Below are 27,269 nucleotides of genomic sequence, written 5' to 3'. Positions count from 1 at the left end.
AGCATGTGTTTTTTAATATATTTATACGATTTAAATACACAATAATATTATAAGCTCATTATAGATTATTTTTTTAGATACGCGAATTCAAATTCATTTATTTATTGCATGCATTGATGTTTTTGAGAAAACAGTTGGCGTTAATAATAGGACCCCGTTTGATTTATCATCAAAAATCAAACGTCAAGTGATCAAGTCATAACACTGAAATATGAAACCTATGGAAGTGAAACGTCAACGAATAATGCGTGCCACTGTGACGTCATCTTAGAACTAAACATGGCGGTTTTAGTGCTGCCCAGAAGATTTTTACTGTTACTAGGTTTTATCGATACATCGATAACTTTTTAACGTTCTCGGCTCATTTTATTTAAAATACTAAGTATGTATTATTTGTGGAGTTTATGTTTTAATAGGAAGTAAGTAAATAAATAAAAATTCTTTATTAGTATATTGTTATGTGAAAAGATACTTTGATTGAGTAAGATGTGTGGAGTCTAGGACAATTTCGTGCTTCAAATTTGACAGGTAAACGAGATGACGCTGTACTACTCAATACATATTGCGATTTTTGCGGTAACTCTGATTTTCAAAAGTTGACGTTTGACAACTTAGTGACCGCAAAACACATGGCGCAGTACAGCGCCATCTGTTTTGGATGTCAGAATAAGTGTACGTGTTTTTCTTGGACTTTACCTCTCCATTACAATCAATTTTGTTGTGTTGCTAACCCTAAAGTCTGTAACACACTACCGCACTGCACCTCGACCTTGGTGCGCCGTATCTATAAGTGAGAGCGATACAAAATTCAAGCTTATTAAGCGACGGGTGAAAAAAAAACAAAACACCTTCAGAACATTTTTTTATTACAATAATAAGGAATGACTTCCGCTCTTCAACTTCTTCAACATTTATTCAGCAAATAGGCCACAAGGGCATTTTTATACGTCAACATTGAATTTACATACAAGCAAAAATAATAACAATACATTAACCATTTTATAAATTACAACTATATGTAAGTATATGGTCTCTTAATGTCGAATTATATAAAAAAAATATAATAATGATATAAAAAAGCCCGCAGGGCAGCTTGTGGAGTAACGACCCCACGGCCCCGAGTTACCCTAGTGCTCCCGAGAGTCGGTCAGGATCTCCATCTCCAGACACTTTCTTTTTATGTTCATTTCTTGGTAACCTATAAAAAATGATTTAATTATTAAATTAAGATAATTTAGTTGGTTTGAAGCGGGGTAGCATGATAAAATAATAAAATATAAATAGGCAATCATAATATATCGATATCAAAGTCGATAAATAAAGTACAACCCTAGCTGAAATGTTTACATTATTTAAGCGTAAAAATATAGTTAAATAAATCCAATCACTTCATGATCTATAACTGCACAGAAGAACCTTGCTATTTATAATGTGAAACATCCTTACATTTCCCAGGAACATTAACAATAACCAATATTTTTCATGTAAATGATAGCGTACCTGTGTAAGGTTAAAGATGGCTGATTTGGTGGTTTTCTTATGCCGCACCCTAATACACTACACACTGGCATATTCGCGACGTAATTATTCACATTTGGCTTCAATTATTTTCAATCACAAGCAAAATATTGAAAGATAATCAATAATTTTAATTTTCACCACGACTTTTTGACAGGACAAGTACCGGCTGAACTGACAGACAATGACATTTGCAGAACTAAACATGGCGGATTTTCGGCCGCATTAGGTATTTACGTATTTTCATGGAACACTTTATGTACGTACTGAAATACTATCATCTTTTTTTGCTATGGGTTTCAGTGCTGAGTAAAAACGAGACAGATATATATTTATGTGTGTGCCGTCAAAATGGGTGCTATTTCTATAAGCAATTGTACGTATAGAACAATATGTCTTGTCCCTATTATATAGGTCCATGAGTCATAATGGTCATGTTTTGATTCGAATCGAAGTGTGAGTAGATTTGAGTAAGGTTAATTTTTATTTATTGGGTCATAACTCAATAATATTTTCATTAAACAGTATAAAGTTAAGCGGTTAAACAATAAAATAATTTTCTACACGCATAACTTATACTTGTTACATAAATATCGCTGAAATCATGGCGCAACGAACGTTAACGTTCGTGACCGGCAACGCTAAGAAGTTAGAAGAGCTCCGTGCTATTTTGGGTAAAACCTTTCCTTTGGAGTTGGTCAGCCATAAGTTAGATCTGCCAGAACTACAGGGTGAAGTTGATGAAATATCTATTAAGAAGTGTCAAGAAGCGGCGCGCCTTTTAAAGAGACCCGTCATAGTTGAAGATACTTGTCTATGTTACAATGCTTTGAAAGGTCTCCCAGGACCGTACATCAAATGGTTTTTAGAAAAATTAGAGCCAGAGGGTTTAACAAAGTTATTAGCTGGATGGGAGGATAAGTCTGCTCAAGCTATATGCACTTTTGCATACAGTTCTGGAGAAAGTGAAGATGCTGAAGTGATATTGTTCCAAGGAATAACAAAAGGTGAAATTGTTGAACCACGAGGCAGAAGGGACTTTGGCTGGGACTGCGTGTTCCAACCTGAGGGTTATGACAAGACTTATGGAGAATTAGCAAAGGAAGTGAAGAACACAATATCTCACAGATATAAGGCTTTGGACAAGCTCAGGAAACACTTTGAACAGAATGGGTAATTAGTAATTATTTAATCTTTGTGATAATTAATATGTAGAATGATTGTGAGGAGATTGTTTGAATGTGTAATAATACAAATATTATTGTATTTATCTACATTTTATTGCTAATCTCATCCTACATTAGCCTTAGTTAGTACATTTTAATATATTGTAACTGTTTCAATCAGAATCGTTTTCACAATTGATCATTTGCTATAGTTTTGGTATTTCCAAAATAGCAATGTATAGGAAAATTATGGAAATATTGATAGATTTTCTCAATTTTCAATAACTCTCAATAGTATTCATTAGGTCTGTAATATCAACAGTATTTTGGTTTCTATTTTGTTCTTAAAATGTTTCCAAGTTGAGTCACAAGTTTAAAATTTAATTACACATTTTGTTTTATTCAATAAGAAACACATTTACTTTCTAACGATACAGTTTCAAACATAATCCAACTAAAACGATGTAAATCTTAACTTTAACAATATCACTGCCTGAGTTGTGCACTCCCGGAGCAATATATGGCTCTAAATTAGAGTTATTGTAATTCTTATAGTACCAGTCTCTGTCTTCCGCCTGTCTAGTCTTTGTATTCCCTATATTGGGCAATTCAGAAAATCTTGTTTTAGCCTCCCTGTTTATTACTGGCAAATAGTTGTCATGATTGTCATAATGCTCAGCATGAGGCATTGTCACTTTTGTTATAGTGGCTGGTCTTTTAGTATAGTTCCTTCTTGCTAATTCCTCATTGTTTGGTACCAGAATGGCTGACAGTGCTGTTGGTGGGTTATTTTCGATATGTTTCTTTATAGGGGGCTTAGAAGTCACAGTAGGACCTATGAATGGCTGGGTGCTTGTTTCCAGCCAGGCCTGCAAAGACATGTCATTGCTGGTGTCTGTAGTAATCAGTAAGCCCTCTTTCTCTGTTATGTGATTCACAGTCAAATTAGATTCCATCAGATTATACTTGCTGATGTTATTAGGGTCGCTCTTTTCTTCTTCTATAGCCTTAGTTCTGTTGTAAGCTACATGAGTGCTGTTATCATCATTCAAAAATGCTTGAATCTCGTGAATTTCGCTCTTCATTTTCTGATGTGTAGAGTTTCTCTGAACTGTGTTTCCTGGCGGTTTTGTTGATGATCCTACAACACTGTTTTGCACACTGCCTTTGGCGCTATATTTCGCGTCACCCACATTCGCGACGGCATTGTGTGACACATTCATATCAGGATTTGTCATTGGTTTGAAACCAGTAGCTGTAGTTGGAAGTATGGGTGAAAAGCCACCTGTTTCGAACTTTGGAGGCTCATGTGTTTGGTATTTATCTGTAGGATTTTGTTGCTTGTTCTCTTGCCAGTCTATCTTGCGTCCCGTATTAAGCAACTGTCCCATATTGATAGTAGGTAAAGGCATCCCGAAAAACGTAAAGCCGCTGCTACCTCCATCAGGAGCAGGATTTTTCTTAGTTGTATTCTTCATCTCAGCATAAAGAGTAGGTGTGTTTCCTGGTGTGTAATGTGACTTATTTTTATTTTGCGCGTTTATCTCGTTGAGTCCGTCGATAAGGGTTTCGTTGTACGGATAGTCTACGTATTCATCGTAGAAATATTCTGACTCTTCAGGAGAAGGTCTGTTGAGTTTGTTGATGTGGTAGTTATTTTTGATTTGTTGGGTGTAATCTTTTATTTTGTCCATCGTGGAGAACACTTGAGATGTTGCTAAATTGGGGAGTAGTGCCTCGTTTTCCAGGGCTACACAAGATCTCAAATCCTCGTCGCCTGTAGGGGTGTTTGCGCAATCGCTTCTCGAGAACGGCATTCCCTTCACGTAGGTTCCGTCGGCACATTTAGGCCCTATAGAGGATGATTCTGCCAGCCAGGATTTCAGCCAAACTATTCTGCAGTTGCAAATTAGCGGGTTTCCTGAAAATTAAATGATATAAAGTTAGTTTCATCGTAGCTGTATTAGTTTTCATTCCGCTAGCGTGGAGCGCTATGAGGTATGGAATGGATTGCACACATCATACCACCATGTAAATCTTATTCACCTTATAAAACAAAGTCCCCCGCCGCGTCTGTAAGTTCGCGGTAAACTCAAAAACTACTAAACGGATTTTCATGCGGTTTTCACCTATCGAGAGAGTGATTCTTGAGGACGGTTTAGGTGTATAGTTTTGTTATTATTTGTTAAGGTTTACCCGTGCGAAGCCGGGGCGGGTCGCTAGTTATAAATATAACAGTCATAACAGAGATGGTAGAATAGAAGTAAGAGGATTTATTAAAGGACCAACTTACCATCAATATCCAAAATAGCGATATTATTCCTCAACTTGGCAAATACCGGTTCGCCGACTGTTGTCAATTTGTTGTGTTGCAGCGATAGCACCTTCAGCCGCGGCATGAAATCGAACGGCTGGCCACCGATGTAGCAGATCAGATTGTTGTCTAAGTTGAGCTCCACCAGCCATTCCATATACTGAAATGAAGCCCTTGTGATCTTGTTCAGTTTATTGAAACTAAGGTCCAGTACTTCTAAGGACGCGAGTTGTCGGAGTCCTGAATTATCGATATTCGTCAACTGATTATTACTCATGTTCAAATACTGAACTAGCGGGAGGTTCTCAAATGCCCGCAAGGAGATGTATTGTAACCGATTCCCTTGCAACTCAATAATCCTTAACTTTGGGAGATTTGAGAAAACTCTATCCGGTAGATCTATTATATGGTTTCTGCTCAAATGTATAGAAACAAGATTTGGAAGGTTAATAATCGCTTTCGGGTGAATGATTTCTATTTTATTGCTCTCGAAATGTATAGTTTCCAGCTCTCTCAGATCTTCAAAACTACTGGAGCGTAATTCTATGACCTTGTTGTTCACCATATTTATTTCCTTCAATGTATGGATGTTGTTGATGGCATTGCCATCAAAGAATTTTATATGATTGTAACTGGCATCTAATAGACGAAGTTTTGGTAGCATATTCAGAGATATAGGTAACTCTACAAGATTATTGGATGAGATATTCAATATTTCAATATCCAGAGCTCTACTGACCATATTCGGACTTATACTTTTGAGTCTATTTTTACTAAAATCCAGTGTTGATAATGCGGCATTGTCTTGTACAACCATAAAATCAAAATTTTCAATGGTATTACCATGTAAATTCACTTGTTTCAAGTATTGTAGCTTTGTAAAACTTTTAGGGTGAACTGATATTATCTGGTTTTCACCCAGATCTAACATCTCTAGTTTTTCCAAGTCTCCAAAGGTCATCGGATCTATCTGCCTTAACCCATTGCGTCTCATATACAGCCTACGTAAGTTATGTAAAGTTTTCATACTTCCACGGGGCATTTTTTGAATACCGTTGTTCGAAATATCCAATGTTCTTAGTGATGGTAGATCCAAGTCTGGAGATGGTGGTACTGGCAAGCTAGTGATCTGATTTCTTTGTAAATATAGTTTTTCTAGGCCTCTCGGCAGTCCAGGGACAAATTCCATCAGTCGGTTGTAACTTGCGTCAATTTCATAGAGGCTAGCCAGGTTTCTAAAAGTCGCAGGATGTATGGACACCAAAGCATTGCCTGATATGTTTACGTACTCTAGCAACGGGGACTCAATAAAGGTAATCGGGTCAATCATTTTCAATTGATTATTACTAAGGTTAATTCTTCTAAGGGATGGTAAATTGTAGAGTAGCTTCGGTTGTAAACGTTGGAAGTAATTAAATGATAAATCTAAACCCTTTAATGCTGGTAAATTCCAAAATGGTCCTTCATTGAAATCAGTCAAGGAATTATTACTTAAATGCAATTCTCGTAAGGCGGGCATGGCCATAAATGCGTCAGCTTGTATTAACTTTATGTTATTTTTATTTAGATGTAGACGTTCCAAACTCGGGTGGCCTCTTAGAGCACCTCTTGGAATGTCTTGAAGTAAATTTTCACTCATGTCCAAAAACCTCAAACGAGGTAATGCATCTAGCAAAGCTCGGAATTCTGAAATATGCGTTATTTGATTGCCGATGAGATTTAATTCTTCTACGCCACTGCCAGATTGTTGTAGGAATGACTCGGGATGAATGCGATTTATGTTGTTGTAATTTAGATCTACAACTCTCAACTTAGGAACTCTATGAAATGCTCCATGATGTATTACATTAATGTTGTTGTTTGACAGGAATAGGCTTTCCAACATTCCCTGGTCAACAAAGGCTCCTTCGTTTAACTTGTCAATTAAGTTGTTATTAAGATTTAAGATAGACAGCGCTGGTAAATCTCTTGTAGCTCTTCCAACCATAGATGCATCCGTTATTTTGTTGTCGCTAAAGGAAAGCTCAGTCAGCATGGGTAGAAGAGACAGCGCTCTCATGTGAATGTCATTTATGCCACAGTTGGTTATCTCTAATTTCTTTAACTTTGGTAAATTATAGATAGCATTTTCTTTGATAATTCGAAGATTTGGACTGCCTTTAATAAACAGCTTTTCCACGGTGGGTAAACCCTCAAATGTGCGCTCATTCACAGCATTCAGACTTCCTGATTGGACGTTGATGTAGCGCAATCTTGGCATTCCTGTGAGGGCAGGTATCCTCTTTAGATTGTGCGATTGTATAGTGATTGCTTGAAGGTTTTGCAGTTTCATCAAACTTTCCGACGGTATGCTCTTCAAGTCATTTTCTACTATAAATATTTCAACTAAATTCGTCTCCTGAGTTTCCAGCCATGCTACGGATAGCCTTTCCATTCCATTATGCCGCAACATCAGTCGAAGTATCTTTACATTTTGGAATATCTTTCCAGGTAGGGAAGGTAAATAGTTGTTTTCTATAATTAGCTCATCTATAGACTTTCTGACAGTGTCGCCGATCTTTTGTACGCCCTTCAACACTTGTGGCAAATCGCTGTGCGTGCACCTGTAACCACAATTAAGATTAACGACCATGGAGCTTCAGTGGTTTGTACGACAATGTTAACATATAGTACCTACCATATTTGAATATCTTCGTTCCGATTGGTGCATATGCATGGCAGAATCGTCTCTGAAGCTGGACATAATGTCTGCGCTGACGCAATCGTTATTAGTAAGACCAGGCATAAGCAAACCCTCTCAGTCTTAAGTAGCATTTCTTCACTGCTTCGCCGCTCATTATATTAATTAGTGTTACATCCAAGAATCCAAGTTTTACGCATCTGGAATAAAATTATTTCTGTTATATTTTTTGTGCAATATCATATTTTAAGTGTTTCGTTCACTGCACGGAACACTGGGATAACAAACCTCCGAATTAAAAGAGGGGTGTTATAAGTTTAACATGTATCTCCCTGTTAAGGGTCCCACTGAGTAGTGAGCCCAGTCTGCCGGACGGTATCGGCCTGTCAGTAGTTCGGAACTGTCAAATTTTTGTTCTAACTGACAGGCCGATACCGTCCGGCGGACTGTTAATCAGTGGGCCCCTTTAGTGCCTCAAGAACCTACCTAGTGCCTGGGCCATAACCGCGAAAATTAAATTTCGAGTAACATACCTCTGTCACTCTAATTACGCCTTAATTGAAGGGAAAGAGAAAGATGCCCGAAATTTGTAAAGTTCGGTGTTCGTGGTAGGCTCGGTATTTATAGTATTTATATTTTATTTATTACACGTATTTAAGCTTCCCAGCGGGTGAACCTATATATTAGAGCGCAGTTTTTTAAATCGAAATTTTTGTTGTTGTTTTCAAAAGAATGATTCTTAGATAGGTTCGACTCACTAAATGGCACTGATTTAACGAAGTATGTCGAAGGTTTTAATGTTAAAGGTTACCTACATATTTTAAATGTGAAAATACTAAAATTTTTGTTATTCAGTAAATTATGACGATTGTTACACCAATATTGTGGTGAATTTAAAGTGTCCTTTATGCTGCTCGATCTTAGTATCAACGGTAGAGTCTTAACTGTGTTTTGAATGATTAGTATTGGTCACTGTTGACAAAACGGAAGTTGAACAATACCGGATTGTGTCGTAGAGGTACATCAAGTTTGCAAGAAATTAATTCTTCAAACTGATTGCGTCAAGGACTTTTAGAACAATGAATGTAACAATGGCTGCGGTCCGGTGCTGCTGCACTTTCACTGTTTCTATTGTTCTTATTGGCGATCTACGGAGTTTACGTACTTTATTGTTCCACAATTGTTCTAACGGAGGTTACACAATGCTAATCCGGAGGTTGTATAGTTTTGGTGATGTAGGTCAGAGCACGTAATGGTGGGACCTGGTTATGGGGGCTATATGGTCATATTCGTCATACTCTAATTGTTACGGTGCAGTATGACTGAATGGGGGATTCCCCGAAAAATCTGCGCCTGCGATAACTTTAAGGCAATATTAAGTTTTGCTGTTATTGTAGTTATCTTGCTAATTATTATTGTAATTGAAGTATTAATATAAGTTTTAGTGGTGCATACTGTGTATAGTTAGTTTATTTTGTCGGACGTTGAGAATTACTTAAACCGTATAGTTATGTAAGTATAGATATGTATACAGGTTATGGTATAATTACGGTTGTATGTCCAAGAGTATAGGCCAACTTTTGAGAATAAGGGTCATTCGCCAGTTTATGGAATCTCAAGGAGCCGCAAATGCTGTTTCTAGTAAAACACTCGAATGTTATTCTTGTGAGTGGCTTGAAGAGTCGCAATTGTATTAAGTACCTTCAAACGGCTGTATGCGGCTCGCGCTATTAACCGAATCTATGGAGGAAACAAGCAATGGAGTAGTGGACGTCTTTAGGTTTAGGTGTTATGAATATATGAAATTAAGATGGGGATAAAACCTATTAGGTGCATTTATTATAGGTACCTACATTCCTAGTACAGTCGCCATTAGATATATCGGAGCGGCCAAGGTGCTCACAAATATCCGGACACGCGTCTATTGTCAAGGCGCTAGAGTGCCTGTTCACATATTTTTGAACACCTCGGCCGCTCCGGTATATCTGATGGCCACTGTACATATATCTACTAAACTAGTTCATTGCCAAACCTATAGAAGTATTCTCTGGCTAAGCCATTGTTTGTGATATATTCTTTAACGAGCACGTAGAAATAAAGGGCACATCCACAGATATACAATGCATGTATATGTTGCAGTCAAAAGTGTGAACTGGTCAAAAGAACTTTTAACCGACAAAAACAGGCAAAACTGCTTTTGACTGAGCATGTTGGTCAAAAGTAGTTTTACTTGAAAATCATACCTATTTCTGGCAGCAGTTTCGTTTTTAGGGCGTAGCAAAAAAAAAAAACCCTAACCTACCTATCTCTGGGAACAGTTTCGTTTTTAGGGCGTGCAAAAAAAAAACCCTAACTTACCTATTTCTGCGAGTAGGTACTTTTGACTGATAGTAACAGTCACAATTACTATTAACCAATGATTTTCAGGTAAAACTACTTTTGACCAACATGCTCAGTCAAAAGCAGTTTTGCCTGTTTTTGTCGGTTAAAAGTTCTTTTGACCAGTTCACACTTTTGACTGCGACATATATACATAGATCACCTAACTTCGCGTGCCAATAATTGTTGCCAGTTGATGTCGGTTTATCGAAAATCGTATAGGTGGTATTAGAACCGGCATCATATAGGTATTAGTGATAGTGACAGCCAAATAAATCGCAAGATCACACGTCCTAATCGTAATGGTAACAAGCAAAAGGAGTGCTGTAGGTACTTAATATTTTGTTTGGACACTTTAGCGGTCACCATCCTATATTGCTAACCGAATTGCAAATTAAATCCACATTAAAAAAAAAGGTAAGGTAGGGTAGACCGAGGTGAATCGGATCACTGGGGAAATCGGATCAAAATAAGCATTTCTGTAGAATTTGAAAGATCACGGTTAGTTACAGCCAGTCAATCAGCGTCCCGCGTTTGCTCTGTTCCTAACGCATGTCGCCACAGTTACTGCCATTGGAAAAGACTCATGCGTCGGTCACGGTGACACTTCCCGATGAGTCGCTCGTACAGGTGTATTGTGATTTTACCGCCGATGTAAAAAATGTGCAAATACAGTCCGTGATAAAAGTAAACGCAAAAGGCTAAAGGTTTGTAATTGTTGTTGCTTATTGTTAATGACGCATAGTGTTTCCATTTCATTTGATTTTGTTTTTATTGTATTTAAAGGTATATTTCCGTTACACGAAAATAATTCAAACATATGATATGGGGTTATTCGGATCATCTGATTGGGGGCGATTCGGATCACATTAGAAAGCAAGGTTTTTGGACGTTTTTTTGGCTTATTTTATGTTCGCATGTTTTAGATGGTGCGTACGTATAAAAAGAAGAGGTATCAGGGGGAATGGTCGGGAGAAAATATGACTACAGCTGCTAATAAGGTTTTAACGAGACCGCTGTCCCTACGTAAAGTCTTTTGTTACCAACAACAAATTTTCTCATATGGGGTGAATCGGATATGTGTGATTTTTCATGTTTTGGTTTGCAAAAGTTTAAATGTCAAATGCAACATTAAAGATACCAATGATAGTTGATCTCAATTATTTGACCTTTGTGATTCTTAATCATATGATTAACATTGTTAACCATTATTAATTAAGATTTTATGACAGAGTTTTTTTGATCCGTTTTACCCCTTAAAATGGGGCGAATCGGATTTTTTACGAGGTTTTGTATTTTATTTTTCATAAATCATATTTAAGTTTTATTTTATGTCTGAACCTTGGATTCCGTTCATTAATAAACAATTTATCCAACTGAATATTAATAAAAACAGTATCACCTAAAAAAAATATTTATTGACCGTCAAACAAAAAATGATCCGATTCGCCTCGGTCTACCCTACTAATATTACAGCACATTGAAACAAACCCGACCTAACACATTATGTACTTAATTCGGTTTCATAAGCGCGATGCGTCCAGCGACTTTTGAGGCCGACGGTACATGCGACGTCTATCTAGATTATGTCTACGGTCACATCTTACCGGGGCATCATAGTATCCAGCCAGCAAGACAAGCAATCACTGTACAGTTACACAAGTTATCTCTAACTGTCAACTGTCATCCTACATACCGGGGTGCAATGCGGAAAATTAGACGTTGTTTTGTAGGTACTAATGTACCTAAGTACCTACTTGCAAGCGTTAACGCGCGGTAGGTAATAACGTATACGTATACATGATTGGGATAGGTTCTTTTAAGAGTTCCAGTGCCTCGATAATTTTAGAAAAAAAAGTGGGCTAACTTTAAAATAGTACTATGAGTTCAGCAAGTTCTTTTTAAAGTGGAAATCTCATTGTGAGGGTTTAAATTAACTGTTCGTTTTTATGACTGGGAGAAAATAAAATAAGACTAAGGTATCCATCCAACGTTAGGTAGGAAATCTGCGTTTAACTTGTAGCGTACTGGCACATTAGTTCTAATCTATATTCAAAGTCCACTTTATAGTTACACTACCGCGAAAAAGCTATTTGAGCTATTTCACTTTAGCAATCACTTTACTTTTCGACGCTAGAACTGCTAGAAGTTAAACGCAGATTTTAGACGAAAGGTGTAATTTTTCGAGCCTGTTGAGTGTTGAAGTAAAAGCATTATAGTCACGCCTCACGCCAAGTTTCCTTTCAAAGGGTACCTAGAATAATTACGCAAAATTAACCCTCGCGCCGCTAAAGTTCAATAACAGCGGTTACTTACCTAACTTTGTAGGCTCACAACAAATTTCCCGAGCTCTGAGTCACATTGTATAACATGCGCATTGGAAGAAATGACGGGTTATTCTTATAGTATCTTGACTTACCTATTAAACTAAAAGTACGTAAGTAAGGTATTAAAGAGTGTAAGTTTTAATTCTTTAATTTTATAATAGCATAGGTATACCTACTATGCTTAAACAATAACCGCCACCCTATACCAATTTTCCTCTGAATTTACTAAATTCGTTGATTCAAACAATACAAAATCGCGCCTATTAAAGCCCAGTTTTAGTATTATTCGTTATACCTATAAATGGCTACCTATAGTTATAATATAGAACTCGATTACCATCGGCATGCCTAATTTTCAGCCAGTTGAATAAAAGAAAAGTCAAATTATATTGCCGGCTTCCCTATGAATATTTTTTACGCGCCGCCACTGGTAGGTACCTAGGTGCTCTGGATTACTGGACACACTGCTTCCTGTATCCGGCGGGGTTGAAAAAAAAGACAAGTGACTGCAGTATGTTTGCACTACTTAACTACTTTGCACCAACCATTTCAACTTCGGTTTTCCAACCCCATAATCTGTAACTTTTCCTATCTCTGAATCTCATTATAATAAGATATGAGTAAAGCTACCTAATCAAAAAACAATTTAGAGTTGATAAAAATGCTACCTTAATCAATAAAATGCTAAAATGATAAATCTTAATAATAATTGTTTTTTGGTGAATACTTAGAACAGCCACACACATGACTCCATAAGTGGCAAAATCTGTATCGTAGCTATTATCTTATTAGTGGTTTTCTCTGAACTTTCTTTTGTCAAATTAGACGTAACTATCTACTTAATGAGTTTGTTGAATTTGTTCAATAATTTTATTATGCATTATGCTTGCGGTGGTATTGCTTAGGTATTAGTTTTGTTGTTTAAATAATATGTTTCGCGTGCCTATATAATATAACAGGTAGAGGTACAGCTCATATCTACCTACCGGACCTACCCAAAATAAAACTAAATTATATCCAATTTCAAAATCTGCTAACATAGTTAGCTGCAGTAGGTACCTGCTATTAATTATTCAAAAACTTCCAATACCTGGAAAATATCCTTTAAACACACCACAGATCAGATAATAAAAACAGAACGACACTACAGAATTGCGATGAACTTGCGTAATTGATTGACACTTTGTAAACAATCCAGAGGCAAGCGGGGCCCGCGGTGGCTAGACACAAACTGGGATGCGAAGTCTATTTCGCATGTAAACACCAGACTTTCGGTTCACAGCTCGATGCGCACCAAGTAACTTATCTTTCACCATTGTGGCGCGTGCCGTACCGACTCTACCGACGTAACGTGCGAGTTTGGGGTACAGACATGTAGTTAGGTAGAAACGGAATGAGTTCGTACTCTGACACTGGCTTTTGAATGGATGGGCAAAATTTTGGGTTAAGAAATCCACAATTAAGCCAGTTACGTACGATCTTGTACTTTGCCCTGAGTTTCGAGATTTTTAGAAAATTGAGTGCTTAAGCAGTTGGCAGATAGTCACACCATAATAATCATCACCAGTTTAAAGTTCACTCGGTACCTACTACTAATGAGTACTGGATACTTAATAAGGCAATTAATAGCAATGTCATCTTTTATGGCGTAAAATGCAGGAGCATTTTACGCCATTTATAAAAGATGACATTACAATTATCGGTTTTTCAACGGAATAATTGCCATTTCGTCTTATTAATCTACACTACGTATACATACATACTTACTGCACTTCCGTGTCAGCTGAAAGAGCAATTGAGTGCATTGTTCGTATCTTCTTAACACACTCATATTAGGTAATCCCTATGAGTGTGATTCATAGCAGGACACAAAGTAACAAAGGAGGACTTGTCGCATCTGCGTTTACTTATCAACAATATTAGTCTATTAAATTGCAAAGTAAGGAATGTTTTGGTATTATCTCGATGAAATCTTACGATGTAGTAATAAGGAAGGCGTTTGGCATGTTGACAATACAATTGACATGTCGCTTAATTGTGCCAACTGTCATGTAATTTGAAACACATGCAATAAATGATGGTATGCTTATAGAGCGGTCGCACACGAAGTTTTTGTAAACCGACAGATAGTACAGTTCCACAACCACGTTCGAAGTGTTGCCTCCCTGTCACACTTACGCACGAATTTACAATTGCGACAGAGCGAGGCAACACGTCGAACGTGGTTCGCGGTAGGCCCTCAGACCAGATCAAGCTGATAAGAAGTAAAATAATCACCCCCATTAAAGTAGGTACATGTTCAGATATTTTTGAACACCTTGGCCGCTAAGATATATCTGATGGCGACTGTACCTATAGTAAGATCGTATAAAAGGTCCCATACGTTTGACCATTAACATATATACGATCATTGCATGATTAATACATATTAAAGCTGAATAATACTTATTTCTTACTCAGTTAGTCAGACATTATTCAGCTTAAAGCATTTGTGGTTACTAAAAGCTGCATAATAGCAGCATTAGCAGCAATTAGCTGTATATATTCTGTGTTGTGAGATATTAAGCAGACAATATTAAGAAAAATGTGATAGTTGCTACTAAATGCCGAAAAGAAGCATCGGGGAAGGCTTTCAACTGTATAAAAGCGGTTGCAGTTTCTGTTTTAACACATTCGACACCGCGTACCCGACTCTCGGGCACTCGTAAACTTTACTCAGATGCCGGACAACCCGCCCAGAGGGTTGTTTTGTACGCAGATATAGACGACCGGTTTCTGGGGTAGTGCGCCGTTTTTTGCCCGGTTGCGAAAGTGTTAATGCTAGTTTTTGAATAAAGGTGGACGCTATTACTGGAAGCTGTAATGAAATCCACATCTTATTTGTTATTCAGTAGCTACATATATGGGTTAATTATGGCTTTTATAGACATAACGTCTGAATAATAAATACTAAAACAACACTTATACTTAAGTTATAGCGATTTTAGTACACATATACTATCTTTTCTTGCTAAAAGCTGCAAAACGAACGCAATGAGAAGCGCTATTCAAACTACTGCTTAGTATCAACAAGTGGGTGGTGGAGAGGGTTCCGTAGCTTTATACACGGTCAACAGTACTACTTGAGCCTGATTGCTTTGAGCTTGAGTGTGTTTTTATTTTATTTTGAACGCATCTAGCGTATTTATTCTTTAATCTAAACATTATTTAAAAAAATCGAGGTTTAGTTTTCTTAACAATTCTCTTCGATTGGTTATTTTACACAAGATGCATTGTCGTTTTAATGACGTAAAACAATTGCTAGCTACCATCGTAAACACTATTAACTGACCATTTGCATACCTTACTGCAACGAGATAAAGTTTACCAATGGCCATTTAAGGTTGTTGCTAGTTAGCAAACAAGGTGTCAAATGCTAGTTATTGATATTGTTGCATTAAAAACTTGTAGACTGGACTGGGTATGAGAAAAATAAAATAATCACCCCCATTAAAATATAGCGATATCGATTCTCCTGTCGATTTTGAACAGACTGTTTTTAGGTTTCAAGTGGGTCTACTCGTACCCATCCCACACTATACTCGTACTCATACCTAAACAATACTGCCCATACCAAACTATACTTGTACTCATACCCGTGATACCCGCTACTAATATACCCGCACCTTCGCACCTATACCATATTCATATTCATACCATACTCGTAACCGTAACCACACCATACTCATACTATACACATCTTCGTACTCACGTCGTACATCTTTGCGTATACCTTTACCTACTACATATTTGTCGGAACTGATAACGGAAAAAATAACTGTGTAATCTGCCGTGCCCCCAGATTTATCATATAACTTAAATATTATATCGCGTTTATAATATTAGTAGGAAGTAGGATTGAATATTGCCCGTGTTACATACCTATAATGTTTCTCATCAAACTAGTGAGGATCTATGTGGTTTTTACTATTTGTGTATAGAACCCTAATAGGCTTTAAGATTGAGAAAACAATTACTATTATACTGATGTTATTCAAAACTTGTTGTTCTAAAACCATTATTATCTAACATGTAGCTTAGTAACGCGAATAATGTGAATGCTTATTCAGAAATTCAGCACAATAATAGCTGTGGCAGCAGCTTATATTCAGCACAGTCGGACGCCATTACGGTTGATCATATTCTAACCTCTACAATTATATAGGAATTGAAAATGAACTGAAAAACCCATTTTTATTCATTTATAAAACTAGTTTTATCGTAGTATAACTTGTTAAAGTACATTTTCTATCACTAAAACATCTAAACACCGCAAAAAAATTACAAATTTAACAGTAGAGTAGTAAATTTTCTATATTTACTTTTTAAGCAGTGCATTATTTACGCGGCGCTTTAAAATTTTATATAAAATTAACAGTAAAGTCGCATGCGCAATGAAATTGAAGTTATGTAAACATCAAATAAATATATGGGTGATGTCCTCCTTATTTTGTAAGTATTGTTCAGAAACTACACTTTGACACGAGTTCACAAATTAAAATGGAAGACAAATCATTGATTTAACACAAATATCTGAATATATTTTCTGTAAAAATGCACTTTGGAACCTAAAGCTTCATAACGTGTGAATAACTGATGTATTGTGTACAAAGCTGGATAACTTTGGTTTAAAAGCGGTATAGAAGCTTTTGACAGCCTCTATACAAGTGTTATTCGGCGATTCAATGTGTGGGCACACACTTATACAGCTATTACATTACTGTTATTCAGTTTTAATCGGCGTGGGCACTGCCCACTTTGCGCCCAAACCTTCTGTATAACGTCTGTAATAGCGCTTATACAGACGATATACAGCTACCTTATTCAGCTTACAGTACGGCGTGCTCTATTATTCAAACAATATTCAATTCAGCTACTTTTGTGTTACTTGGGTACGCTTTAATGCCCACACAAGATACTACGAGTACTCTCTATTGCTGTGTGGGAAAAATCGTTTCAAGTTTTCGCTTATTGTCCCGCCAACAGAGTCGATGCTGAAGCGTGACAAGAGTTAGGGCGGATGGATATTTAACTGTAGCACGATTGTAGGTATTTGCTATAAAAAGTCTTCTTGTGGAGAGACTCTAAGATTTAGATGTACACATTTTTATCGTGTTTTAATCGTTTAACTATGTGCATTAGGGTGGTTCAAAAAACATTTTTTTTTTATTTTTCGACGGGGCACCCCCTTGTTTTGTTACACTTATTATGCTGATAAAATACACCAAGTTTCGTAATTATATCTCAACTACAAGGGGGTGCTCAACCACTTTGAAAAAATTGTATGTTGTATGTAAACCAAAAAAAAACAAGTATTTATTATAGTATTAAGTATCTGTTTTCACATTATTTGCACATGTGATTGTGATTGATTGATGTGATCGATAAGTTTTTAAGTAGAAAAACATTTTTATTTCTATTTTTTATAATTTTACAAAAGTAAGATTTTTAGAATTTCACTTAAAAAAATCATAGGGGCTGTCCATAAATTACGTCATCGATTTTTGACGATTTTGGACCCCCCCCCCCTATAATCATCCAAAAATCATGCTTCAAATGACCCCATTTCCTCCTACTTCATGCTACCGTCATCCGATGTCCAGACCCCCCCCCCCCCTAATTTGAAATGACGTAATTTATGAATAGCCCCATAGATAATAGAAATAAAAATGGTTTTTTACATAGTAACTTTTAAATCACACTTTCAAATTATGTGAAAACTACTACTTACATAAAAATAATAACTTGATTTTTTTGGATTTCATACAACTTTGAAAAATTTCAAAGTGTTTGAGCATCCTTGTAGTTGAGATAAGATTACAAAACTTGGCATATTTAGTCAACATAATAAGTGTAACAAAATGAGAGGGTGCCGCTTCTTCTAGCTCGAGTTTGAATTATTCCCATACAAACGTGAACCACCCTAATGTGCATATTCAACAGTTTGGTGAATGTCTTCGAATTATTGAATCTTTTTCCTTGTTTGTTAATTCCTTGGCAGTGTTGGAGGCCCATAACCTAACACGGTAGACCGTTGAATATTTGGTCTAGTAATGTTATTATTACCCACCAATGGAAATATTATTTGTGATATGCGTCGCCCATATTTCCACGAACTGCGAAACAGCGACAGGCAAAAAAGCAGCTGTCCTTGAGGCTTGTTTGGCAAAACATTAGAACGGCGAGAATATTAGTACGTCGATACACGAAAGACGTGTAAATGAATGTTGATTATGTGACCATCTTTACTAAAGCCCTCTCAATACATTGCGGCATTTGGTCGCAGCAATTATCTAAAACCGCATGGCATTACTGCAACGTCTGTAGAAGCCTTAAATATAACTTGAACCTAAGTTGCGCAAATTTAATATAATATATTTTAACGTGCTGTCAGCTAGTAATATATTCATTCTAGATTTTTTCGCGGCAAAATTTGTAATTAAGATTTATTGCTGCTGTGTTATACCTTTATCCCTTCGGGTGGCAGCACCTCCGGTTGAACGGTAGGAGAAATGGCGCGGCCATTTTTTTAAATATGCCTCTGCGTGGCAGAGGCCGCGAGAAGGTTCGGTTATAACAAGCCCGTAATTGGCAGAGACCGTCTCGCGGCAATCTGTGCGACGCTGCATTTCGCGCCTAAAATAAAACCGTTAAAACTATGTCTTGCTTGCTCACTCTTGCAAGATGCATTCGTCAATAAACAAGGATGGTATTCCCTAACGGTCGAATTCCCGCGTAAAACAAAGTTTGTTAGAAATGACGTGATGTTCCTGCCCCACCTCGCCCATTACGCGCCGACCGTCGTCGAGCCGCGAACATTCAAACAGAATACGCACTGATAAAAAGTGAAATAAACTGTGTGAATCGTGTTAAATGTATTGTTTTGTCATAAAGACTGCTTTTTCTACAATCAATTGTTTTATTTCGTAAGTATACGTATTTTTACATGAAAGTAGAAAAAAATTGGTAATATGAGATTAGAACAAGTCTAGCATAATTCACATAAATAGAATAGAATTCATTGGTATACAATCAAATAACCCATTTTATGCTGAATTCAGTGATATATAGTTTATATATATCATTTATACATTTTTTTTGGGAAACAGTCATATTTCTAACACGCAACAAATTCGCGATGATCACCCGTTGAGGCCCCGCCACTTGACGTGTATTTTTCCAAAATGGCTGCGCCACTCAACTGGCTTGTTATGTCTGTCCGTCTCGCGGCCACCGCCACTTACCGTAGAGACCTCGAGGAGGACAATGCCACTCGAAGGGGTAGGTGAGTACATTATAAAACACTACTCTCCCGCCCTCTACCCCGTTGGCGTCACCCCCTCCCCCCTTGAAAAGTGTCCCATTTTACAGATTTTTCTCAATTTTCAGGAAAACGATACAAGCTAAGGTAAAATGGTCAAAGACTAAATTATTTATTAATATATTTTCCTACAAATAAGTACTAACTTTCATTTTGATACGAGTTATAGTTATCAAGCTATGGTGCGCCAAAGTTTTAGTCTAACCTGTTCACTTAAAAAACCGCAAAAGATGTACAAGCTAGCCGTTTGGCACACACATACTAGAGGTCAAAAGAAAATTTTTGACCCCCAGTTCCTAAAAAAAATCCCTTAGGAGGGGAGTGCTGAGTCATTGTTTTTTTTGTATGGGAAAAAATTTTTTTTTTCAGAAACCTATCGTGTGTGGTATCATATGAAAGGGCTTTTTGAGGCGATTCTAAAAATGTAGCCTGTACATCTTTTGCGGTTTTTTAAGTGAACAGGTTAGACTAAAACTTTGGCGCACCATAGCTTGAAAACTATAACTCGTATCAAAATGAATGTTAGTACTTATTTGTAGGAAATTTATTAATAAATAATTTAGTCTTTGACCATTTTATCTTAGCTTGTATCGTTTTCATGAAAATTGAGAAAATCTGTAAAATGGGACACTTTTCAAGGGGGGAGGGGGTGACGCCAACGGGGTAGAGGGCGGGAGAGTAGTGTTTTATAATGTACTCACCTAAAGGTATAACACAGCAGCAATAAACCTTAATTACAAATTTTGCCGTGTTGCCCATACATTGAAATCTACATTGAATCCATTATAGGCAGGAGTCAGAAATATATTGGTGTCACTTGAGACTGCGAGAGCAGTTCTGAATAAAGGGTTAGAATATGTAGAATTTTGAATTGATAATAAGTCTATGATGTTAAAGAGTAACTGTTGTTGCTAATATGTGTTAATATTTAATACTATTATTATAAATTGTATAAACAGTCAAATTAGTTATTTTGGAAAATGTGTGATTTCTATTTCTGATGTGTGCTTTTAATGTAGTTCGTCCTTTAAATAGGTATGCAAATACATAATATGCACAATTATAAAAAAAACTCCGAAAACTTGGCACAAACTAAACAGGATTTTTAAGGATTTGTGAAACATACATAGGTAATAAGAATATGATATAAATCTTAGTGCTTCAACGTCAACTGTTCAAAAATGTGTGAGTACTCGTAGGTAAGAAAGCGTATGAAATAAAATGTCTAACATAGGGCGGGAAACATACTGAATACTAGTCTTGAATGTGATCGTAATTTTTCCTTAGGCCTCTGCGCCTGACATTCAACTCAAAATATTGCTTCTACGTTTTAATTAAATAAGTAGGTAAGTACGAATTATAATTGCATCATATACCTAATCACAGAATAAATAATAGTACTAGGTACAGAAGACTCACTCTCTCAAAACGCGTCTGTTACGATCAGAACAGATATGGCCGTTAGGTGGCGACAGCGCCACGCGCGGCTTATGGCTAGCCACCAAAATAGGTGTGGAACGGATGTATTTTTAGCTACCTGTTATACCTGTAGCAAAGCGACGAAATCGCGGAGTGAGCCACGCCTGACCTAATTCAGAAAGGTTTTAGCATTCTACTTAACGCTATTAGGCTATCACACATACGAAAATACGTAATACCTATTTATAAATCGAACATCATCATCGTTATGCAAATTATAATTTTTACATAACAACACACAAATAGCAAAAATTTAAGGTCACAAGGAACACAAAAAACATCATCGTGAACGCGACACACCTCTACTCCATTCACGTTTAAATTTTCGTCAGTCAAAGTTGTAACTTGATGATTTACGACTCATTTTCCTTTAACTGGCCTCCGCTCGCGATATGTTTGCGTAGAGGCTCGACCGGCAACCAGTTTTTCCATTCCTTAGCACGATCTGACCCAATATTGCCTGAAGCCAGTCGTCGTGCGTCTTACTTAGTGTTTCATCGTGTTTTGTACTGTGGCATGATGTTGCTGAGAAAATTGTCCCGGACTTCTCACGCGATTAATATTTATAGGACGTACAGTGTAAATGGCGGCAAGCAGGCTCCACCAAAAATTTTAATTACCGGTAAGTTAGAGTACATTACCTACCTACACTGTAGGAACCTTTGGAATTATGTTTTCTTTTTTAAGTGAAAACTTCTTTAGCGGCGCTGTGCACTTTTTGTGATGGGGAAAAAATGTTAAACTCGCGACAGGTCACGTGTCCGTAAGACGGACACGTGACCTGATCGAAAAACTGTTACAATGTCATTGAGTTTTCACTTCTGCCGGCACTCCCGGAGTGCAACCCGTTGTTTTGGTGGTTGTTATGTGAACCTGCCGGAATAAGTAGCATAAGACCACGCTACTTAAATAAATTGTGACGGTTGAATGTGGCGTTATCGCTTTTTCTTCGCCACTTTTGGATACAAATAAAACCACCGAGTTGGAACTTGATAATTGTTATTTCAATTTCAACGAACGTAGAGATTCTTGAGAAAGTGAAATGTATGCCATAACACTGTTTACCCACATATATAAGTATATATTCGTTAGAGTCCAACCATGCTTTTAGGTACTTTACGCCAGTAGTAGTATCTAAGTAGATACTTAAGTAAGTATTACGTTAAGAATGACGCTCCTATGGAATATAGTTTGCTTTACCATTTATCACTTAAGTAGCTTAGGGTGGTATTCCACCTGTCCAATTTCTTTATCCAATGTCAGTGCGTCTCACTCTCTCATTAAGATAAAATGTGAGACGCAATACACATTGGACAAAGAAATTGGATAGGTGGAATACCACCCTTAGCGTGTTCGAAGTCTAGGGTCCTCTTAGTGGGGGATGGAGCGACAGTGACAGGACGACGTCGCTTGGCTTGATTGTTCCTTGGGTTAAACTGAACTGGTTTAGCCCTCTTAGGTACCCGTGTTATTTCCTGCTGACGGTAATGTCTTAGAATTGGCAATGTAGAGCCCGATTTAGTTTTCTACTGATTGAATATGAAAATTACCAAATGCTTAAAAGTGACTAACATTTACAGAAAACCATTTTTTCGAAGACAATTATTGTCTTTGGGCTTAGCCCATCCTATTTTTTTCAACTGATGATATCTTAGTCTAGTCGGGTGGACGGTGCTTCTATTTTCCGGAAATCGTTTTTTCCAAGTTGCGATTTCTGCCGTTTGCAAGTTTCACCACTTAAGTTTTTTTTTCAATAAGTAGCTTATTTTTCTGACAGGATGTCTAACCATTCGCATAATTCCTTCTATATTTCATTTGTTTACAATCACCGAAGAGTGTCATTTGACAGAGTCTATAGATAGGTGCAACGACGAGCGAAGCGAGGAGTGTGTTGTGAACTGCGACCAAAACAGTGTTAATTGTTTATGTTTTATTTTTGATTCTTTATAAGTTTTGCGATTTTTTATATGCTAAGAAACGCTTCGAATATATTTTTCTAGACATTATTGCGAAAGCAATGAGGTATCACACGTAGGTATTTTTAGGAGCAGTACCTATACTTATCTTTATTTTCACCATTTTGAATTGAACTGGTCGACTAGACTATGATAGAGAAGTAATAGACTTCAACGCAATAGATGATACGCATTAATATAGAATCTAGTTGTTTACTTCAGCAAATAGCTTAGACATGTCGTAGATCAAATAAACATGTTTACTCATAAGGGGAAATATGTAACGTTGTGTTTGTCCAATTAAGTAGTTATAGCCATGCGGCCATTCTACGGTAGTTTGACTTGAAATTTCGTTACGTAATATATTTATTATTTATTTATTTTTAAACTTTATTGCACATACAAAAAGTACAACAGGCGGACTTAATGCCGTTATAGGCATTCTCTACCAGTCAACCATAGGGCGAAACAGAAAAGAGTCCATGTGGGTGCAGTGAGAAATAAACAGAAAAAAACGTAACTTTTGAGCGAAGTAAAATATCAACATTCATTCTAAATAAATACCTTTAAGTTTTTATGAACATTTGCAGTTTTATTTGTATAAAACCTACTATATATAATTATGTTATACCTTATGACTACGATATATGATATATTTAAGTTACCTACGCGATTATACACGTACCTACGTTATAGCTTCTTTCTTTTTACTATTTTCTTTACAGTTTATTAGTGCGTATATAAGGAATCTAGTGAATTATTACACGAAAAAACCCCTACCTATTTGTTTAGTAAATACAGTAGGTATTAATTATCCCCTTGGTTGGTAGAGGTACACTTGGTACCTACTTGACCACTAGGTCATGTTCAAATAGATCCACAACCAAGAAACTATCGTACCTCTACAAGTTGTTGGGTAAGGTAGGTAACATTTTCCGCCATGATTAACCTTAAACCCTAATTAAGTACCGCCTAAGACATCCTAAATCCTAAGGTCACAAAATTCCCAAATATCCTTGATATAACAACACACGATCCTTAATTGAGTTGACGCGTGACCAGAGGGCTGGGTCATATCTAGCGCAGCGGATCAGCATTGCCATACAACGTGGTAATGCTGCCAGCCTTCTGGGCACGCTGCCAATAGACGGCGATTTGGGGCAAATTTTCTATATATAATTTATTTTTAAGCTTAGTTTTTAATATTAGTTTAGTTTTTCTATTTTAAGGTTTTTTATTGTTCAAAAAGAGTATTTGACTGTATTTAAAATAAATGATTTTCACACACGATCCCCACTATTCCGAATTCCGAGGTAGATGTTGATGTCGAATAGTAGTATTTACGCGATGTACCTAATAGTTATATATTGTAAATAAAATAAATTGTAGAGATAGAGATCTTTATTTGCATCCAATGTATTACATACCTATTTATATTACATACGAGTAGCTACATATTAGTAACATCATTTACATAATATAGGCACATGGACCGTGGTAGGGTATTTAAGTTAATATACTGTTCTATAAAACGGTACATTAATCTGCTAAGAGTAATTAGCTACTTACTACCCGTTACCCGTCACGGACACGGACCGTAAGTTGTTGCATTTTTCATTGCAAATCTTGCGATATTTCACATTCAATAATTCCTGACCTTGATATGTAGTCTGTTAAAGTTCTAGTTATGGAGCAAACTGTCGCTATGATATCGGATAAGTATAAATCCCAGCTTTATAGAGTTAAATTCTAAACGTATATACTAATAGTGAGTGTCCTCAAAAGCTACAGTGGTCGTGCGTAGCCTAGATACATTATATCGGTCGCAAATTATGAATCTCCTTGTCTCGCCCGCCTCGTTCCAGATGCGGACAAACACTTTTGCTCTTGATGCAATTAAGTGACCATGTTCCATTAATATATCTTTACCTATAGTCCCTTTGTAACACAGTGTACTTACATCTACGTACCTATATAATCGTGATTAACATCGGAATTATTTACTTCTGCAGGAGGCCTAGGTCAGCTCGGGGTTGAATGCGCCAAGTATCTTCGAGGAAAATACGGCCGAGAAAATGTAATTCTCTCAGACATCATCAAGCCAACGCCGGACGTCGTTAAAGATGGCCCTTACATCTTCGCGGACATCCTCGACTTCAAAGGCCTGCAGAAAATCGTCGTCAACCACAGAGTTGATTGGCTGATCCATTTCTCAGCATTACTCAGCGCTATAGGAGAACAGAATGTTCCTCTAGCGGTCCGAGTGAATATAGAAGGAATGCATAATGTCATAGAACTGGCGAAGCAGTATAAATTAAGAATCTTCGTTCCCAGCACGATTGGAGCCTTCGGCCCTGATTCTCCTAGAAATCCTACTCCTAATATAACTGTACAGAGACCTAGAACAATTTATGGCGTGTCGAAAGTGCACGCCGAATTAATAGGAGAATATTATTTTTATAAGTTTGGGTTGGACTTCCGGTGCTTGAGGTTCCCGGGAGTTATCTCCAGTGATCCGCCCGGCGGTGGCACCACCGGTAAGTGAATTGTGATACAATAGCCAGACCAATAATGCCATTAACTATAGGTACTACTTAAGTACTTACCTACGTACTTATTTTAATGGCTGAGTGACCCAAATAGTGGATCTCAGCCTTTGCCTCAGACACAGTGAGAACTCCACTTTGCCCGGTCAGATCTTCTAGGGGCCCATCGCTCCAAATGGTGATTGATATGGAGCACTTCTTAAATTGAGTACTTCATAATCCCCAATGCCACAACATTAGAAAGCTTGTCTAAATCAGATAGTCTGATGGTTGTAATTGTGCAAATATTTATGTGTGTGAATTTCCATTTATCTTCTTCCAGACTACGCTATTGCAATTTTCCACGATCTCATTCGCAAGGGCAACTACGAGTGCTACCTGAAGCCCGACACACGCCTGCCCATGATGCACGTGCGGGACGCCCTCCGAGCCCTCTCCGAGTTCCTCGAGACTCCCAGCGAACTGCTCAACAGGAGGGTCTACAATGTCACCTCCATGAGCTTCACTCCGGAAGAACTGTCTGATAAGATAGCTAAATATGTTCCCGACTTGAAGATCACGTACCGTCCCGACAGCAGGCAGGATATTGGTAAATTATTTATGGATACCTACTTATTTTGAATAAGTAAGTAATGTACCTACAATAATGTGGCCTTACTAAACCGTCGAAGGCTAGCAACCGGAAAGTAGGCTAAGTTATGCTGATAGGGTGCAACCGTGAAATTCTAGATAATGCATCGGTTTATGCTCGCTGGTACGGTAAAAATCTACAACTGCCTAACAACCAGCGTAAATGCCTACGCTAGATAGTTCGAGAAACCGCAAGTTTATGTAGTTCACTCATGTGTGGAGTACATATGGTAAAACAAGGTTAACAATCTGAAAATAATGTCTTTATCTTATTTTCCGCTACGGACTGCGACAAACGGCTAAGACCAAGAGCACTAAATACGTAAGAGTTTGCTACGATTTATTACTTTGTCATTCTAGCAGACAACTAACTGCCTCCTGCACTTTTAGGGTTGCAAGACTTGCAAGCAGAACCTACTCGTAGAGTGCCCGGTTTTAATTGCATATTTCTAACTAATAAGTATATTTATGGTACGTTTCAGCGGACTCTTGGCCCCAAGTATTCGACGACAGCGAGGCGCGGCGCGACTGGAACTGGAAGCCAGAGGTGAACCTCGACAACTTGGTAGCGCTCATGATGAAGGAGGTCAAAGAGAAGATTGCAGCTAACGGTTTATGAGCTGACGTTCAGTCCTATTAATTATTCTTAAGGGGCCCACTGGGCCACTGATTACCAGTCCGCCGGACGATATCAGCCTGTCAGTTAATCACAAATGGTGACAATTCCTAACAATTGTGATATCGTCAGGCGAACTTTAAGTGTTCAAACCCTGTGCTCAACTGTGATTTTCACATTTTATAATTATAATTATTAAATTGGTCGTGGTATTCATTAAGTCAGTGATTAGTTGATTACCTATATAAATGCCGTTTAATTTATTGACATTTGTTTTGTCTTATAAAAATACCTAACAA

The 27,269-nt window shown here is 37.3% G+C and overlaps 3 protein-coding genes across 3 annotated transcripts; 2 read left to right on the top strand and 1 right to left on the bottom strand.

The window, feature by feature from the left end:
- The first annotated feature begins 1,962 nt into the window (after window positions 1–1,962).
- On the top strand, window positions 1,963–2,753 carry LOC134790993 (inosine triphosphate pyrophosphatase). Its single transcript, XM_063762038.1, has one exon. The coding sequence runs from the start codon at window positions 2,123–2,125 to the stop codon at window positions 2,693–2,695; it is 573 nt and encodes a 190-aa protein (XP_063618108.1). The 5' UTR covers window positions 1,963–2,122; the 3' UTR covers window positions 2,696–2,753.
- Window positions 2,754–2,801: 48 nt separating this feature from the next.
- LOC134790903 (protein artichoke) lies at window positions 2,802–13,733 on the bottom strand. Its single transcript, XM_063761892.1, has 4 exons — window positions 13,475–13,733; window positions 7,676–7,878; window positions 4,978–7,601; window positions 2,802–4,605 (listed from the first exon to the last, which is right to left on the bottom strand). Exons 2-4 carry the CDS (start codon window positions 7,810–7,812, stop codon window positions 3,110–3,112), a joined length of 4,257 nt encoding a protein of 1,418 aa, XP_063617962.1. The 5' UTR covers window positions 7,813–7,878; window positions 13,475–13,733; the 3' UTR covers window positions 2,802–3,109.
- Window positions 13,734–21,686: 7,953 nt separating this feature from the next.
- On the top strand, window positions 21,687–27,233 carry LOC134790957 (L-threonine 3-dehydrogenase, mitochondrial). Its single transcript, XM_063761981.1, has 4 exons — window positions 21,687–21,845; window positions 25,191–25,715; window positions 26,047–26,313; window positions 26,837–27,233. Exons 1-4 carry the CDS (start codon window positions 21,740–21,742, stop codon window positions 26,971–26,973), a joined length of 1,035 nt encoding a protein of 344 aa, XP_063618051.1. The 5' UTR covers window positions 21,687–21,739; the 3' UTR covers window positions 26,974–27,233.
- The last annotated feature ends 36 nt before the right edge of the window (window positions 27,234–27,269 follow it).

Source organism: Cydia splendana, chromosome 5, assembly GCF_910591565.1.
Source record: "Cydia splendana chromosome 5, ilCydSple1.2, whole genome shotgun sequence".
Lineage (NCBI taxonomy): Eukaryota > Metazoa > Arthropoda > Insecta > Lepidoptera > Tortricidae > Cydia > Cydia splendana.
This window is presented reverse-complemented; position numbering and strand designations above follow the sequence as displayed.